Genomic DNA, 18,357 nt, shown 5'->3' on the forward strand with positions numbered 1-18,357 from the left:
GGGAAATATCTACCTGTGCTGCAGCTGGTTCTTGCCCTAGTTCTTACTTTTCCATTCATATCCTGGAACTTTACAACTCACTTGCAAATATTTTCAGGTTGGCGGTGAAAACAAACTACAGTGATACTTCTGTATTTCACTTTCTTCCAGTGGATGGTTGGCAGCCACTACTTTTTTTAGTACCAGTGTTGCAGCTGCTGTGTTCATGCTGTTTCCAGCCATAATGTTTACGATGTCAGCGGTTGCGATGTCCTTCTATCTCCTAAGGGTAAGTGCTTCAATTGCCTTTCTGACGTGGAGTAGCTGTCAATTCTGTGCATCAAAGCAAAGTGAATCATCAGCTTAGTGGTCACTGAAACCACTCACATCCTAGAAAGTCGAGAGTATAGACCGTGCGGGGGCTGTCCCCCTGCCAAGCCAGATCCCCCCCCCCTCCAGGACAAATCTAGATGAAAGGTTGAGAGTGCGATTGAGGGTTCTCTCCATGCAATGGAACCGTGTCCCTCCCAGCATGAATCCATGGACAACCATTGATTCTGAGAATTAAACCTGCTGAGACCCACACAATGACAGGCGGGGGTGGTGGGAGGGAGATTCATGGAAGGATCTTTCTCCTTAAAGTGATCTGCAGAAGGAAAAAGCTGAAGAGCCACTGTCATGGGCAATACAACAGGAGAGACTTCACCAGTGTTGCACTTCATGGGAGGAGAAAAGCCAGAGGGGTAAGATCTGTCACACAAGAAGATGCCAAAGCTGACAAGTCCAGCAAAATATGTTCTCTACCCCAAAGCAGCTGCCATCAGGACAGTTTACCTCTGGAATGTGGGAGCATACTGCCGCCTTTGAGATCACGGATAGCGCCACTCCAGTCACGCGTTGGTTGGCATCTGTGTGGTAGGGTGGCTGAAAAAAAGTCACTCCTTCTCCTGCACCTCTATACACCCAGCTATATAATTCTCCTATCGTGCACCCGAGCTTTGCCAGTCTGGGATGTAGCAATTTCAGTAATGCTGAATTCTAGGTAAACTGACCTAGTTTGGGTGAATTGCTTCTAACATCATTACTATGCAATTCCCCAACCTGAGTTAGGGTCATAATGCTGCAGTGGGTTAAAAGACTGTATGTAGAGCTTATCTAGCTGCTTCTCTGTTGCCATCTGCTGCACTGTTCTGTTTATAGCGCCCTTGTTCCTTTGGAATGTGGACACTTGAACAGAGATGTTACCAGATACATGGGACAGCACTAGGAAGTGTCTAGTATATTAGGCATTAACAAAGTGACCGTAGCTCCTATTGGAAAGGAAACTAGATGCTTGTTGCTGATTCTTCCCTTGCTCTCTTACCTACTAGGTACATAAAATTTACCGAGGGGCTGGCGGAAGCTTTCAGAAAGCCCAGGATGAATGGAACAGCGGCTCATGGAGGGACCCCCCGAGCAGGGAAGCTCAGTACAATAACTTTTCTGGAAACAGTCTGCCACAGTATCCCACGGTGCCCAACTATCCCACGGGAAATCAATGGCCTTAAGCAGCAACAGCTGTCAAACTGCCTGGATTATCTTTTTTGGTCTCCTCATTATTTTTATTAATATTTGAAAAGATCTTTTTTTTTTTTTCCCCCATCATCTTTGGTTTTTTTAGTTCCCTCCTCCCCATGACTGCAGAAAATCTGTGCACTCAGCCTGTACTGCCTCCAGGGCTTTGCCCATCTCTATTGGAACGTTTTATTTTGTGCACAGTTGCCAGTATTTGCCTTGCTGCAAACCGCAGAACTATTTGCTGCCCTTGCTTGGGGGAATCCTCCAATGATCAGTACCTGGAAAAGGCTGATTTTCCCCTCTGCGAAGAACACTTTAAGATGCTCTTTCCCCTGCCCTCTTCATTCTTATCAGATGCACAGTACACCACCACCACCATCTTCCTGTTACTGAGCAGGGGACATAATTGGAAATGGGCATCAACTGGCATCTCCTGATGAGTTGTCTGGAATTTCTATTTCTCAAAGGGAAATGTCTCATCTATTTTATTTTGTGCCTCGTAAGATTGAAATTGGCAGCCAGGGCTCCCTTTTTGTTCATAAAACCCTTGAAGGTCTAAACCATCTCTTGAGTTCTCTGTAGTGAGAGAATGCTTTAGATAACTCCGCCCACAGTGAGTGATTGCTGGACGTTGCATCTGATTAGCAGAACCTCCACTCAGCTGGTGAGGTATCATTCTATTAGAATTCATTTTCTCCACCCCCAAAGGTTTTTCTTATGATAGGGTCTACATGTTTGAAAGTACCGGTTCATCTCACTTGTCTATAATCCTTGCTTGCTAATGGCCTGATTGAAAGCCCAGTGGAATCACTGACTTCAATGGGCTTTGGCTCAGACTGCATCGGTTATAGTCACTCTTATGTAGACAGCCAACACAAAACACAGGCACCACTTAAGTCCCACTTATGCAGTGTCTAGGTTTTGTTCTGGCCCCACATGTGCAGGCCCCTCTTCCTCCTGATTGAATCTCACCCCATTGACAAACCCTTATAATGTAAATAATCTTCCGGCTACAGTTCTGTAGCCAGGTGGTGGATAACTATATAAATCTGAATACTAAGACTGACTTGTGTGATTTGGGAGTAACTCCGTTAAAATTGATGGATCAATCCTGATTTATTCTGACATCCGAATCTGATCAAGTTTCTCATGCTTGTGAATTGTTCTCCTGCAACATGTCACCTGTTAGTTTACAAGACTATTAAGCATTTTGTAGTCTATCCTTTATTTAGTCATGCAGGACCACTCCCCATGTATACAGCCAAGTGTACAGCTCTTCTCTCTACTTCAGCATGCAGGCAGAGAGAGGTGGAATTATCTTTCCCTAAGAAGTTGGTTGAGGGGAAGATAAAGGTTCTGTTGAGAGGGTCTTTTCTTGCTGAGAACGAGGCTTTGTCTACACTACAAATGCTTTGCTGGCCTAGCCGTACTGACCAGAGCACCCTAGTGTAGACATAGCGTATGGCGACAGAAGTTTTTCTGTTGGCACAGTAACACCACCTCGCTGAATGACATTAGCTACGGAAGCGCTCTAATGCCTGCTTAGCTGTGTCTGTACTGGGGGGGGGTTGCGGACATATCTATGTTGGCTGGGGGGATGTTGATTTGTTTTTTGTTTCACACCCCCATCAACATAGCTATGCTGGCAAAACTTTGTAGTGCAGACCTGGCCATAGTGTGTGTCATAGTGCTGACTTCCATCCTTTTATCTATTTCTCATGTCACAAGTACTGGAATCGGTAGGCAGAGCAGTCGAATTCCTTTCCATTTCGTACTAGATCAGCCCAAGCAGTACAAGCTACAGTTTCCCGTTTCTCCTTAAAAATCTGCTACTCTATGTTGAGATTTTTCCAATCAGCCTGTGAGACTTGGATGCCCAATTTCCGTTAAGTTTTATGGGAACTGAGCCTCCAAAACCCTGCAGCTGCTTTGAAAGCCTCTGCTAAGGATCCCGTGAGGTGCTAAAAGCCTTCAACTTCCGAAGGAGACGTGAGGGAGGTTTTGTATTTGTTCAGAGCTGCAGACTAGTGCTGGATTCTGCTCTGTCGTGTTGATGTGACTCCAGAGTAACTCCATAGCTATCCGTGGAGTTATGCCAAATTTACACTGGGTAACTGGAAACAGAATCTGCTCCTGAAAGGCTTAGAAAAGGTCTCCGAGCTGGATGGAATCCATTTGCAAATGATCCTTTGAAAATGGTCTCAATATACAAGTGCCTTATTCAATAATATATTAGCTCTTAGGGGAGAGTTCTTCTTCCCTCAGTGCCCCATTCCCCATTTTGTTTAGTCTTAATTTTTCCCCCTATATGCATATATTGTAAATATTAGGTAAGTGAAATGCATTACCATGGGATTTGTGTGACATCTTTGTTATCAGATGGGCCAAAGGAAAAGCAACTGATTAACACTGGAGGCCAAAGCCTCCTTGAACTTCAGTTTAAAAGCAACATTTCCCATTGCTGCAAAGCCAGCCCTTTGCTGGGCCTCTCAAAATATCTTTCTAACCCATTCCTAACGCAATGACTTGTGTATGTGATTTGCTCATAAACACAAGGACAGATGCTTGGAGCTTTGCTAACAGAATACAGTCCAATCATGTTGCCGAACTTTTAGTTGCCTTCATCTTGCATAGAGTGTTGTGTGGCTTTTCTTTGCGTGCTTGCCATCGAAAGGGTGGTGAAAGAGAACTGCCTGTCATTTAACTCCCTGGAAATACGAACATGCTGCCCAGGGGATGGGTCAAAATTCCCAGTGCTTGGATCCTGTTAACGAAAACGGGAGTCCTGCCTGTAATTTGCCACATTGGGAAGCCTGAATATGGCGTGCCTGCCTAATCTCATCCTTGGAGGTGCGGAATATCCTCCGCCCCTCTTGGCCATTCTTTTCAATATGGGGTGACTGAGGGTGAGTCGTAATTCCAGAAAGTTGACTCAATCAATGTGCTGCCAGAACTGTTGTGGCTTATTTTTGGAATCATAGCTATATTTTTATAAATGTAATGTTTACATTAGATTTCCAAGGAACTACCAACGTTTTGGAGAATTGTTAACCTGGACTTAGCCAACTTTAATTTTTGTTCTGCATCATGTTATGTGGGATGCTTTGTGTCGTCTGTGGGGTTCTTTGTTGTTTTCCTTGCAGGCGTCAAATAAATCCTCATTCTATACTCCGTGAGAAGAGCCTGGCTACCTTGGAGGTGTGTATGTATTCATGATGGTTGGAAGAAAATAGTGAGGTCTAGTTATCCCCGTTCAGTATTTCCCTCTCGTAGAAAACGCCATAGCCTTCTGGGAAATAGGGGGTTTGGACAAGTAAAGGAACAATGCATTGTGGGTGAAATTCACCCCTTTGCTGGGAGCCAGTGCAAGGCATATGCACTATTTAATTTATCCTCTTTTCGCGCTTTTCAACTATAGAACTTTGCAAAGTCCTTTACAAAGGAGGTATTGTTATCCCCATTGTGCAGATGGGGAAACTGTGGGCAAGTCACTTCTCTCTGTGCCTGGATCACCCAGAAGGCCAGTGGCACGGCTGGGAATAGAACCAAGATCTCCTGAGTCCCAGTCCAGTGCTCTATCCACTGGATAGGTGCTACTTAGGAAAGGTAGTGCTAGGATTCAAGTTGGTCCTCTGCACGGAGATGAATTTCAACCTGAGGGGGTGTTGATCAGCCTTGGGTTAAACAGGCTTATGCTGAATTCAGTCAAGTACGTACACCCCCCCACACACACACACACACACACCACCCCCTAATGTTATCCTGAAGTTAAGCCACCTCCTCAAGGTTGCTTAACTTTAGCCATTTTATTCAGAGCCAGAAATGCACTTAGCAGAGCAGAGGACAGTGACAGTCTTCTGTCAACAGTGCAGACCCATTTGGTGTGTTCACCTAGGCCTACATTCTGGCCTCAGGAGGTCAGTGGCAGCTTTGCAATTCCAGTTGACTTAGTGGAAGCAGGATTTGGCCCCAGGGTGAAATTCACTGTAGTCTGGAGGACTCTCACAAGGCCCTAGGCACCATTTAAGCAGGGTGTAAATAGCTTGTGCTGACTACCTGCATGGGGGTGTAGGGAATATCGCTGCTAGTGCACCTCTTTGCACTGTTGGCGATTCGTTAATGGTAGTAAATGGCAACTGCTTCAGATGATGGTTTGCTGCTGAGAGGTGGTCTTTCATCCCCAGGTCTCTGTTCAGTGCACAGGGATAGACTCTGCTCTCAGGCATCGATCTTGCAAATCCTTGCGTGGAACACAAGTGTCACAAGCGTGCCGCTCGCCAAGCCAAGTGTAGATTGGCATAGTCTCTTGCAATGAGTGGTATTGCAGCAGGAGCTGCTGTGCACTCACTCCCTAGTACACAAGAGCAGAGGGTGGCGTGTGGGCAGAAGTTGGCAGTGTCTTGAGATGCAGGCATGACCATGGCCTTCATCGTGCTACTGAGGAACTCAGATGCTCCCCTTTCAGGCCTCCCTCCAGTTAGGGGCAGGTGTGACTTGGCACCCACCCAGTCGTGCTCCTGTTGTTTGTATTGCAGTAGTGCCTAGGAGCTCTAGTCGTGGGCCAGGACCCCATTGTGCTAGGTGGTGTACAAACCGAGAACAAAAAGTCTCTGCCCCAAGGAGCTTGCCTGTGGGATCAGGGTTCCCAACTAACTCCCTCTCAGCAGTGGTTAAATCATGCCCCTACAGCTGGGGAAGATCAAGCCCTGTCTGTGTGTGCCTGGCCCCTGTGACAATGTGTAACTGCTTGTTTGCCTGACTTCTGCCACATTCCCAATGCCTGTGTGCATTTTCCTTGAGCCCAGAACATGAATGCTGTCTAACAGAAAGATTAAACTTGGTTGAGCAGTTTGCTTTTCCCTCTCCTTTTAAATTGGTGGATTTTGTATTCTCTGCTTATGAATTACCCCTAATTAGCTTATGCCCCCTGGGATGCGTGGAGGGTTTGCAGATGTATGTTTTCCAACAGTAATACAGTGGCTTTTATAACTAGCTTACTAATGCTATGCTGGATGTAGAGCATGAGTTGTATTGATCTCTACACTACGTGTCTGTGCTACCCTGTCACACCACTGTATTTGATGCTGAATTACAGCATGCTGGAGCATTCTAGTTAAATAAAAGTCAAACTGTGGTGCTTTTCCTGTCTTCAACTCCAAAGAACGGTCTAAGCTCTCCAGCCAAGTGTCTGATCATGATGGGTGTTTTGTGGTATCAGATCAGAGCACTGGCCCATCTCCTCCAGTGCTCTGGGTGGGGGCCTGTCCTGCACAGGAGGAGCCTGCAGGAACTCCTGCTCAAGACCATGGACATTTTGGCTGGGATGGGAGGTGCTTGCAGTAGTATTCTGTGATGTCCTGATACTCAAAGGAACTGGGAGGGGGGAGAAAACCCCTAAGGCTGGTTGTGCAGTACTTTACAGAGAGGGAGGGACACCATTTCCACCCCCTGCAGCAAACTGCTAATGCCCTGCGGGATGAGATTTGAGTACTCAGCATGCATATCTATAATAAAACATTAAACAGGGACTGGGCTTGCTTGGCTACAGAAATGGCTGCAGAATGAACAAAGCCCCATGGAAAACAGGAGTCCCCGCTCAGCCTAGTACCTTGAGTAAGGACCACAGGCCTATTCAAGCAGGCCAGGCTGAGACATCAGAGTGCAGTCTCCACTGCAGACCTAACTTGCTGGCTTCTGCTTAGCCCCCCCCCCTGATCCCAGGCACTTGTTGCATATGCTTCCAAGAACTGGGGAGGAGAACAGAAGGAGCAGCATCTGTCCCCCTTTGGAGAGAGGTTGTTGAAGAGCAGAGGAGATTCAATATGAGGATAGACCCATCACCCTCCTCCCAAGACCCTAGAGCCAGGGAAGGGAGCAGAGTCAGCCATGTGCCCCTACCTCTATGAAAAAAATCTGCCCTGGATCTGTGCCCTGCACCCTAGGCTACCTGAACAACTGGGACTGGTCACCCTTGGATCACGTGTGGTGGAGTGGGTCAGGCTACCACCCACATTCAAGAGACTCCACAGCAGGAGAGAGTGGTGGCCTTCTCTGGCAGGTGCTTTGGTGGAGGCAGGGGGAGGAATCCATCAGCTGAAGCCCCTGGGTGAAGGGCCAGGGGTGGGCGCCTGCTAAAAGTGAGGCAGGCTTGGTGGAGGCCTGAGCCGGGGCATTAGGTCCCGCAGTCAGATCCAAACTGCTGTCCGGGGTTCAGATAAAAATCAGGTAGATGCTCCCACCCCCCCATGCAACCCCAATGGGCCTCCCCCAGTCGGTGGGTGAGTTCAGCCTGAAACACTGTGTGGCCTTTCCCCTGTTGATCTCTGGAGCAGGTGATGATTAGGGGTATGTCTACACTGCAATTAAAACCCCACAGCTGGGCTGTATCAGCTGACTTGAGCTCAGGGGCTGTTTAATTGAGGCAGTGCTGGACGTTTGTCCCCAGCTGGAAACCATAACCAGGTCTGATGTGATTTAAGGCTTGTGGCAAATTCTGCTCAATACGAGTCCAGGGAGCAGAGAAACAGGCACCATTGCAAGTGGCAAGGGAAGTGCCATGGCTGAGCGGTTGGCCAGTTCCACTGCATCTGTCATAGGCCTGACACTCACCACTGCTATTAACCCTTCTGTTTCAGGGACAGTAAACTTACACCAGTTTAAGAAGGTTTATATATACTTGTAACTGTCATTTGGACCCTTAAAGCTCCTTTCTGAGACTACATGTTTGGGCAAATTTGTAGTAAAGGAGACGACATGACCCAAGCAGGCATATCACTGGGCTGGGGCACAGGATCTCTGGGTTCTATTTCTGGCTCTGCTACTGACCTGCTAAGTGCCCTCGTGCAAGTCCCTTCCCCTCTAGGCCTCAGTTCCGCCATCCGTACAATGCGGAGATTTACCCCCCTTTGTAAAATGGTTTGAGATCACGGGATAAAAGACCCTAGATGTGAGTTGATTATTGTTGTTACAAAAAGAATCTTTGGAAAAGTAAGTGCTTAATATGTGTGCTAAACCTTAAACAAATGAGCTGAGTAGAGCTGGTTGGAAAATGGGGTTTTATTCCCCCATGAAAAATTGCAACTTTCTGGCAAAAAAACAGAAGTATTTCTATTTGGGACTGTGGCTATGGTGCCTCATGTGCGCCTGAGTACATCTGACTAGTCAGACTACACCTTCCAGGATGCACCACTGTCTGCCCTCATGGGGAGGGACACCATTGCATCCTGGGAGTTCCTGGTCATGGTGTCTCATGAGAGATGTAGTACGACTGGGGATCCGGAACCATAGAGGAGAATGGGAACATGAGGTGGCTGAACTACAAATCCCATGAGGCACTGCAGCAGACTAGCCAAACCTGGATGTTTTGATTTTTCAACAAAAAATTGAAATTTTCTTTCAAAAGCAGACACTTCTCATGGAAAAAATTCAGTTAATGGAAAACCCAATTTTCCTTTGAAGAACAGTTCAGATGGAAAATTTTTGACCAGTCCTACAGCAGGGAGATTTAATTTATTAAAATTAATCAATAATGAGTAGAGTGACATTTGGAAAGATCACTTTTGGGGGAGAAGCTGGTTCTGGTTTTTTTTAAATCAAAGCAAGTGAATCCAGTTGTTATGTTTTAAATGTGGGACTGACTGAAAATTTTCCTTGATGATTCTGTCCTTGAGCAGACTAGATGATCATAATGGTCCCTTCTGGCCTTGAAAATCTATTAATGTACTAAATACAGCTTTAAAATGACAGGCCTGCAGTGATTCTTGCATCATTGATAAACAGGAAACATTCCTCTAGTCTGTGACCTCATTTACGAAGTTAACACAAGGAAGGAGTTTTTATGGCTGAATTATTTATTTGGGTGTTGTCATTTCCACAGTGTTCATCTCTAGCAGACCTGAGTGAAGCCTCAGAAGTTCCCAGAGATGGGTGCTGCCAGGCCCATTGTCCAGATTGGAAGGGGAGAGCTGGTTGAAAGACTTAATTTGGAACTTTGTGACAAAAAATAAAGCCTTTTGTGGCCAAATGGAAATACCGGATTTCAGCATCTTTTTCCCAGTTGCTGAAAGTAAAATTTCCATTGTCAGGTTTTAGGTTTTTCAGTGAACGTTTCTGATTAAATCAAAAACTTAAGAGAACTTTTTCAATTTCTTTCGTGGGAACAAAAATAATTTCCTGCCCTGCTCTGACTGTGAGAGTCAGTGAGGTGAAAAGACTCGCCAAGTCACACAGACAGTCTGCGGGAACATCAGGGGTAGACTCCTCATCTAAGTGTCCTGGGCATTATCCACAAGCCTCTCCTTCCGTCCTGTTATAATCCCCTTGCAAGGCCGGGGAAATAATGGAACTATTTTGTCCGTGCCTTATTGCAGTGCAAGCAGGCTTTGCTGTAATGCTGGCCACACATGGAATTATTTATAGAGACAAAGGATACGAAAACATCTCATCCTTCTGAGCAAGCCCTTTCAAACAGGAAAGTGCCATCCTGCCTAATCTGGGCATCTCTCGCCACTGCAGCAGCCTTGTGGGGCTGTGTACAATATATACCTCTTCTCCAGGAGACCATCTCATTAACAGCTGGGATTTCAGGGTGGGACTTTCAAAAGCCCCTAAAGAATTTAGGAACATACGTCCCATTGAAAGTAATCAAAGACTCTGAGGTATGTAGAAATTCCGCCTTTAATATATAGCACCATAGGGCCTGAACTAGCTCTCCCTGAAGTCAGTGGAAAGACTCCTGTTTTCTGTGTTTGTACAGCCCCTGGCACAGTGAGGTCCAAGTCCATGGCTGGGTTCCTAGGTTCTAGGGGTCCTAGGCAAAAGGTGCCATGGATCTTTAATGGCCACACCCGGTCATCCAAAAGCAACAGACACAGTAAACTGCCTGGAACTCCGCTTATTTCCCTCGACGGACGAAGTGCTAAGTCAGTCCTGCCAGCATTCAGAGCTGTGGTTCCAGGCAGTCGGGGTATTTTGAACCTGATGCTTAGAGCGCTCATCCGTTCCACGTCTATGTATCAAATCCATTTGTTGGGGGGCAGCAGCAAGGGGACTGAAAAGGCCAAAACAGGAGACAAGATACCCCGCAGGGAAGGGCAGGGGGGGAACTGACGTTATTCGGGGCTCCTGGCCTTCCAAGTGAACCAAAGGCAATTCCAAGTGAGTCATCATTTTGTATTCAGGACCCTCCTTTAATGAATCAGTGTTGTTTGTTCCAGAACCTAATTTTGAGTGATTTGTGGTGGTTTTTGTTCTGGATTCTCATTGTAATGGATCAGCTGTTTATACCCTCACTCTCCTGAATCAGCCTTTTGCATTCTGGAGCCTCACTTTCAGGAATTGGCATCTTTTAATTGTTGTTTTTGATCCTCGCTCTTGTGAATCAGCATTTTTTAAAATCAGTGTTCAAGGGGACAGCACTACGACTGTATGGGCTGGAAGCTGGCTCTGGCTTGTCAGTGACATATGGACCAGATCCTTTTATCTTCTTTCCTCTGCCTACTGCGCCAGTCCTTCACACCTACCATCCGAGTTCATGGCAGACTTTTAGTGGGTGTTCACTGAGCATGGTATCGGCACCAAATGGAAAATAACCATTAAAAACTCCTTTCAACCCCACACCCACTCTGGTGTCTGTTCCCTGGCTCTAAAGCATCTATAAACTTCCTGGCCAGGGAATGGATTTTCTTCCTTCTCCTCTTCTCTATTTTTCCATTTGCTAAATATATTACACGATTGACCTCAGTCCTCTGTGTGGCTTCCACCCCCTGTAGGAATTTCACAAATAAATTACTGATCCCGCTTGCAACATGTTTACAGTTAATGAGCTACAGAAGCACCCAGAGCGCGCACACAATTCTCTAACAGCATGGCATGGCCTAGGGTGAGTCTTCAGTAGGATATTTCTTAGTAGCCATGTTTATGTCCCTAAAGTATTCGTTCCATAAACTGGATATTTTGCATAATAGTTGATGACCTCAATCAAGAGTAAACTCTGAAACTGATCTATGCGTGTATGAGCGAGAGACAGAGTGTGGGAGTTACATAATAAAACAGGCACACATGTCTTGATTACACAATAAAACAGGAGCATTTGTGATCTATTGGACTATACACAGAACTCGCGACTCCAGTCTTGCTTTCTATTTCCCAGCTCTGCCACTGACCCAGTGTATGCGCCCGAGGTAGGGTTGCCTCGTGGACAGAGCAGTGGCCTGGGATTTAGGAGATGTGGGTTCTAGTTCTGTCTATTCATTTAGGGTTTTCTACTGCCACGTGTCCCCATAGTGTCTGAGCGCCTTCCATGTAAAATCAATAGCAATAGAGAAGTCTCTAGAAGACTTCATGGAGTCGTAGGCCCTGGCAATTTTTCAAGGTTAAAACTCTGCTTGAGATAGGGTGTTTTTTCCCCAGGGAAGAGTCGGGAGGGTTTTAGGAATAAAAGGGGTGTCCAAATTGTGAGCATCACTGATGGTGGAAAGACTCTCTCAGAGGATGGCCTTGTTTCCTAAAGCTGATCAGACTCTGGAATCCAGGTCCCCTCAACAGAGAATGCTTTGTCCCTAACTCTCACATGCTTCCTCTGGGCTTTGAGATCCGCATTGTCCCAGAAGAGCGCAGCTGTCACGGTGGTTAATAGAACTAAATTCTGTCTCTGATGTGGCTGGGGCTTGATCCATTAATTGCTTTGAAGATTAGGACCGAGGTCTTAAATTGGCATCAGAAACGGACTGAGAGCCAATGGAGGGACCCGAGCAGAGGCCTGATGTCTCGTGGCGGCCGGAGTCATGGAGAAGGCAGGCAGCCACATTCTGTACTGGCTGGAGCCTGGGGGTAATGAATGCATGGATCAGCGTGGGCAAGCCCTCAGCTGGGAGAAAGGGATGAGCTTTCCTAACATGCTGGACTTGGAAGAAGGTATTTGATGCTGCCTGGTCATCCAGGCTTAGCAAGGAGTCCTACAGGACCCTGAGACTTCACCCCACTTTGACAAATGGGGGCTGTACACCTTCAATGGAAGGTGGAGACAACGTTGTCACCAGTTCATTGAAGTGTTCCCTCTTTCTAACCAGCACTGCTTTGGTTTTGCCTGGTTCAGCTTAAGCTAGCTGCTCTTCATCCAAGAGCTGATCTCCTCTGGTCTTTCCGACATTTTACCAGTGGCGGTGGTTGCATCAGGTAAGAATGAGATAGTGGAGTGTCATCAGAAACCTGTTGTCCATGTCTCACTGTTTCTCCCAGTGATCTCATACAGATATCAAAGAGAAGCAGGGATCGTTTGGATCCCTGCAGGATACCTTTGGAGAGGAGGAGTGGTCACCCGTCACCACATCAGTTATGCTGGAGAGGGACGAATGGAGTCGGCAGTGCTGGGCCGTCTGCTCCTGCTACGTCATGTAGGTGGTTAAGCAGTACCTTCGGTGCACTGTCAAAGGCTGCAGAGAGGTCCAGCTGTGTGAGCATGGAGGTCTTAACTGTGTCCACGGCCATGAGGAAGTCGTGTTTACTGGCCCTAGAGCCGGCTCTGGTCTGAAACCTGATCATGAGGCCTCCAGGATGTTGGCTGATCTCTCAAGTTGCTGGAGCTTGGTGGTTACTATTTTCTCAGTTATTTTGCTCGGGAACAGGAGGTTGGAGACGGGACAGTAATTGGAGAGATCCTTAGGGTGGAGTGTTGGCTTCTCGAGGATTGGACGAACTATCGCCTCTTCCAAGGAGCTTGGTAGGTGTGTTTCTCTGAAGGGGGTATTGACCATATCAGTGGTAAGGGCAGAGCTGTTCTTCACTGGCTTTTACTGCCAGGAAGTCCTGCATCTGTTTCATAGGTTGTGGCTCTAATATTTTTCAGGCCTTCCTGACCTTTAGCCCGTGTGATGGGGCCAAATACAGTCAGGGTGGTGGGGTGTATAATAATCTGATCGGGGTGACATTTTCTTTCCCACAACTCCATCATTGACCCTCTGTTTGACCTTGGGCAAGTCACTTCCTGCCTGTTTCCCCTCTAACCTTTGCATGCTTTGCCGATTTATATTGTTCGTTCTTTGGGGTAGGGACTGTCTCATACTATGTCTCTGTACACCACCTAGCAGAGTGGGGCTCTGATCTTGGTTGAGGCTTCTAGATGCAACTGTGGTACAAATAATATATAATAATGAGCAGGTCATTTAAGCTCTCAGTATCTTCCCCCTCCCCCCCCCATCTACACAACAGAGGTAATAGTGCTGACCCACCTGGGGAAGCTGCCTTGAAATCTACATGTGCAAAATAGCAGTAGTATAAATATTCAAGCTTGCAGGGACAATGTCAAGTGGTTTAGGTCATAAACTTAGATTTTGAAAAGCCAAATGTTTTGCTGACCCAAATATGAACAGAAATCTTCTCTACTAAATGTAAAATAGACAGTGACAGCAGTGTTGTGGGAGGTTAAATGACGCCTGCAGTGTTGAAAACCCAGATAAAAGAAGGTTTGTGCATGAGAAACCATTCTTGAAACTCACTAGAAACAAACCGCGAAATTGACCAGTAGTGAATTGCCATGAGGGTGTCTAAAATGTTTCTGATGGAGCTTATTACACCCAGCTATTCATGCTGTGTTCTGGAAGCCCTTTGGGGCTGTGACTGTCATTTACTACATGTCTAGACAGCGCCTAGCACAGTGGAGTCCTGACTTTGTTGGGATCTCTAGCCCCAACCACAAGACAGATAATAATTAGGGCTGTCAAGCGATTAAAAAAATTAATTGTGCTGTTAATAATAGAATACCATTTATTTAAATATTTTGGGGTGTTTTCTACATTTTCAAATATATTGATTTCAATTACAACACAGAATACAAAGTGTACAGTGCTCACTTGATATTTATTTTGATTACAAATATTTGCACAATAAAAAACAAAAGAAATAGTATTTTTCAATTCAGCTAATACAAGTACTGTAGTGCAATCTCTTTATCATGAAAGTTGAACTTACAAATGTAGAATTATGTACAAAAAAATAACTGCGTTTAAAAAAAAAAAAAAAAGTAAAACTTTAGAGTCTACAAGTCCACTCAGTCCTACTTCAGCTAATCGCTCAAACAAGTTTGGTTACAATTTGCAGGAGATAATGCTGCCCGCTACTTGTTTGCTTGTCACCTAAAAGTGAGAACAGGCGTTCACATGGCGCTGTTGTAGCCGGCGTCGGAAGATATTTACATGCCAGATACGCTAAAGATTCATATGTCCCTTCATGCTTCAACCACCATTCCAGAGGACAAGCGTCCATGCTGATGACGGGTTCTGCTTGATAATGATCCAAAGCAGTGCGGACTGACGCATGTTCATTTAATCATCTGATGCCACCAGCGGAAGGTTGATTTTCTTTTTTGATGGCTCGGTTTCTGTAGTTTCCGCATTGGGGTGTTGCTCTTTTAAGACTTCTGAAAGCATGCTCCACACCTCGTCCCGCTCAGATTTTGGATGGCACTTCTGATTCGTAAACCTTGGGTCGAGTGCTGTAGCTATTTTTAGAAATCTCACACTGATACCTTCTTTGTGTTTTGTCAAATCTGCTGTGAGAGGGTTCTTAAAACGAACAGCATGTGCTGGGTCATCATCCGAGACTGCTATAACATGATATATATGGCAGAATGTGGATAAAACCAAGCAGGGGGCATCCAATTCTCCCCCAAGGAGTTCAGTCTCAAATTGAATTAACACTTTTTTTTTTTTTAAACAAGCATCACCAGCATGGAAGCATGTCCTCTGGAATGGTGGCCGAAGCATAAAGGGGCATACGAATGTTTAGCATATCTGGCATGTAAATACCTTGCAATGCCAGTTACTAAAGTGCCATGAGAACGCCTATTCTCACTTTCTGGTGACATTGTAAATAAGAAACAGGCAGAATTATCTCCCGTAAATGTAAACAAACTTGTTTGTCTTAGTGATTGGCTGAACAAGAAGTAGGACTGAGTGGACTTGCAGGCTCTAAAGTTTTACATTGTTTTGTTTTGAGTTATGAACAAAAAAAATCTACATTTGTAAGTTACACTTTCATGATAAAGAGATTGCACTACAGTACTTGTATGAGGTGAATTGAAAAATTACTATTTCTTTTGTTTATCATTTTTACAGTGCAAATATTTGTAATAAAAAATAATATAAAGTGAGCACTGTACACTTCTGTGTAATAGAAATCAATATATTTGAAAATGTAGAAAAACATCCACAAATATTTAATAAATTTCACTTGGTATTCCATTGTTTAACAGCACGATGAATTTTTTTCAATCACAAATAATTTTTTTGAGTTAATCACTTGACTTAACTGCAATTAATCAGCAGCCCTAATAATGATTTCGCTTTCATTAAAAAAAAAAAAAAAAAAAAAAATCTCAATCAGATGACTGGGGCGGGGGGTGGCCTGGGATATACAGGGGGTCAGATTAGACAATCTGGTGGTTGTTTATGATCTTAAACTCTCTGACTGTGCCTCCAGGTGCTGGAGCAAAACACCAAATATTGTGAGATTATTGATAAAGCGGCTGAGTGGTGGCCGCACTGGATTTTCATCTTGACAGCGTACGTCCTGTCAAACGATAGGAAGCTAATGCATGTTTTAGACTGAGGGGCCTTTCCGAACTGTGTCTGGAATGTAAAAGCTTTGTTGTTTGTTGGTTCTTTTAAAACGCTATCCCTGCGCAGCTGAGCTCCCACAAAGCTGAGCCTAACACACACAGGCTAACTGCAAATGGAAGCTTCTAGGGTTACAGTTCTATTGAGCGTGAAGCCAGACATGAAAGCCTCCTGCTGTCCCCTGTCCTAGCTCTGCGACTGGCATTTAGTGTTTCCTCCTCTCCCCCTCTCTGCTTTCATGCTCCAACTTGCTTTTATAACACAGGTCTTGGGGGGGGGGGGGGGGGGGGATCGTCTCTGTTTACTCATCTGAGGAAGAGCCAATGCAATATTTATGTTTGACTTACACAAAATGCTTCTAAGCTCTGTGCCGGTCATACACCCACACACTGTCTGTTGCACTCTCTCGCACACGTAAGGAACTTGTTTTCAAATCCTTTCCCCCTCCCAGAATATCTGAATACAGGGACCTCTCCCTAATGCAGATTTACATACTCGAATATAAAGGAAAGCATAGCAGAGGCAAAGGTAAACCCCAGCTGTAAACCCAATCCTTTGAATTGCTCCTAAAGAGGTTTATGGTGACAGGAGCTTCTACTGAAGGAATCCTTTAGTCTGTTTAGGACTCAGCACGGCATTTGATCACGCTAACCTACATAATCAGTGAGCTTGCACAGATCCGTCAGCCTGCGAAGGGGATAGACAGCTTTGCCATTAGCACCTTCCCTATGGGTGCTGGCAGTTATAGATTACATATCTATCTGACTGGAGCTCACTCGGCCACACGGACCTTTTGGCAGTATTTTGTCCCAAAAGCTGGCCCCCTTTAGCTGCTTGTGTACAGTAAATTATTGGATTGTGGATTTGAAAACTGGCCAACTGTTCTGCATCCTCTCTTAATACCAGGACACTAAAATATATCATGCGCTAGCAGCAATTTTCCATTGTGGGTCAGGCTTTGAGGGACGGTGGGGCTATTCTGATCTGTGCTGCTATTGGACAAGGTTTTGCCTCACCCAATGGCAGAGGAGTATTGGATGCTCAACCAAGAGTGCTGGCTAGTGAAGGGATCTCCTCTCTGCTCCAGCCACAATGTCGATGTGATTCAAGCCCGTGGGGCTGGCTCTGCTGTCAATCTCTGTGGTTTCTCTTGCTATTAATGGCATCACAGTAGCAGCTAGAGAGCCCAGAGCCTGGTACTGTCTGTGCACACAGCAAGAGACACTCCCTGCCCCAGAGAGTTTGCAATCTAAATAAAGAAGAGAGACAAAGGTTTATTATTCCCATTTTACAGATGGGGAAACTGAGGCTCGGAGAAGTGAAGTGACTTGGTTAAGGTCACACAGGGAGCCTGTGGCTAAGCTGGCAATGGAGCCCAAGCCGGCACCTCAGTCACTAGACCCTCCTTCCTCTCGGGGATCTGTACCTGAACCAATATCAATTTCTGCCCATAGATCTGAGGGAGTCTTGTATCCATCTTTGGTGCTTATCTAGCCCCCATTACTCTATTATGTGAGCTCCATGCCATCTTTAATGTATTTATTCCCCCAATCTCCCCATGTGGCAGGGCAGTGCGATTATCCCCACCGGACAGCTCGGGAACTGAGTCACAGAGAGACTATGTGACTGGCCCAAGGTCCCACAGGAAGTCTGTAGCAGAGCAGGGAACTGAACCAGGCTAGAGCCCTAACCCCTGGACCATTTTTATTCTCCTCCCGACCATCACTGCTGTTGCATCCTTGCTGTCAATACTCTAGGATAGAGTCCATCAACGTGATTCCCACAGGAATGATGACCAGACAGGGGGTGGGACTTAGAGAGCCTCCATCCTATACGAGTGCAGAACACATACCCCGAGCAATTTTTATGGGGCAGGAAAACCACTTCTTGGCCAGCTCTAGCCAGTCGCTTCATCTCCCATGTGTGGGGAGAGTCATTTTACAGTAGCACATGCAGGCTCCACACTGCTGAGCCTAGTAAGCTCCTAGGAGCTTACAGTCTAAATGGACAAGACAGACAAAAAGTGGGCCTGGAAACAGCTTGTCCACGGTCGCACAGCAGAACCAGGAATCAAACCAAGGTCTCCTGATTTGCTCTCCGATGCCTGATCCACTAGCCCGTGCTGTTTCTTCACGGTAACATGGATAGCTGTAGGTCTGAGTCCAAAAGGAAAGCGTCCTCTGGCCACTTCAGATTTCCATGAGCCGCG

General features: G+C 45.8%; 1 protein-coding gene across 2 annotated transcripts in view; it reads left to right on the plus strand.

Annotated features, from left to right (window-relative positions):
* The window catches only part of SCAMP4 (secretory carrier membrane protein 4), a 35,452-nt gene extending 30,744 nt beyond the window's left edge, over nucleotides 1–4,708 (plus strand). For both annotated transcript variants that reach the window (XM_065421998.1, XM_065421997.1), the window contains exons 6-7: nucleotides 151–268; nucleotides 1,350–4,708. In XM_065421998.1, the coding sequence (XP_065278070.1) occupies nucleotides 151–268; nucleotides 1,350–1,526 (295 nt within the window). In that variant the 3' untranslated portion in view covers nucleotides 1,527–4,708. The remainder of the gene's footprint in view (nucleotides 1–150; nucleotides 269–1,349) is intronic.
* Nucleotides 4,709–18,357: the final 13,649 nt, after the last annotated feature.

The sequence above is a fragment of the Emys orbicularis genome, chromosome 24, assembly GCF_028017835.1.
Source record: "Emys orbicularis isolate rEmyOrb1 chromosome 24, rEmyOrb1.hap1, whole genome shotgun sequence".
Lineage (NCBI taxonomy): Eukaryota > Metazoa > Chordata > Testudines > Emydidae > Emys > Emys orbicularis.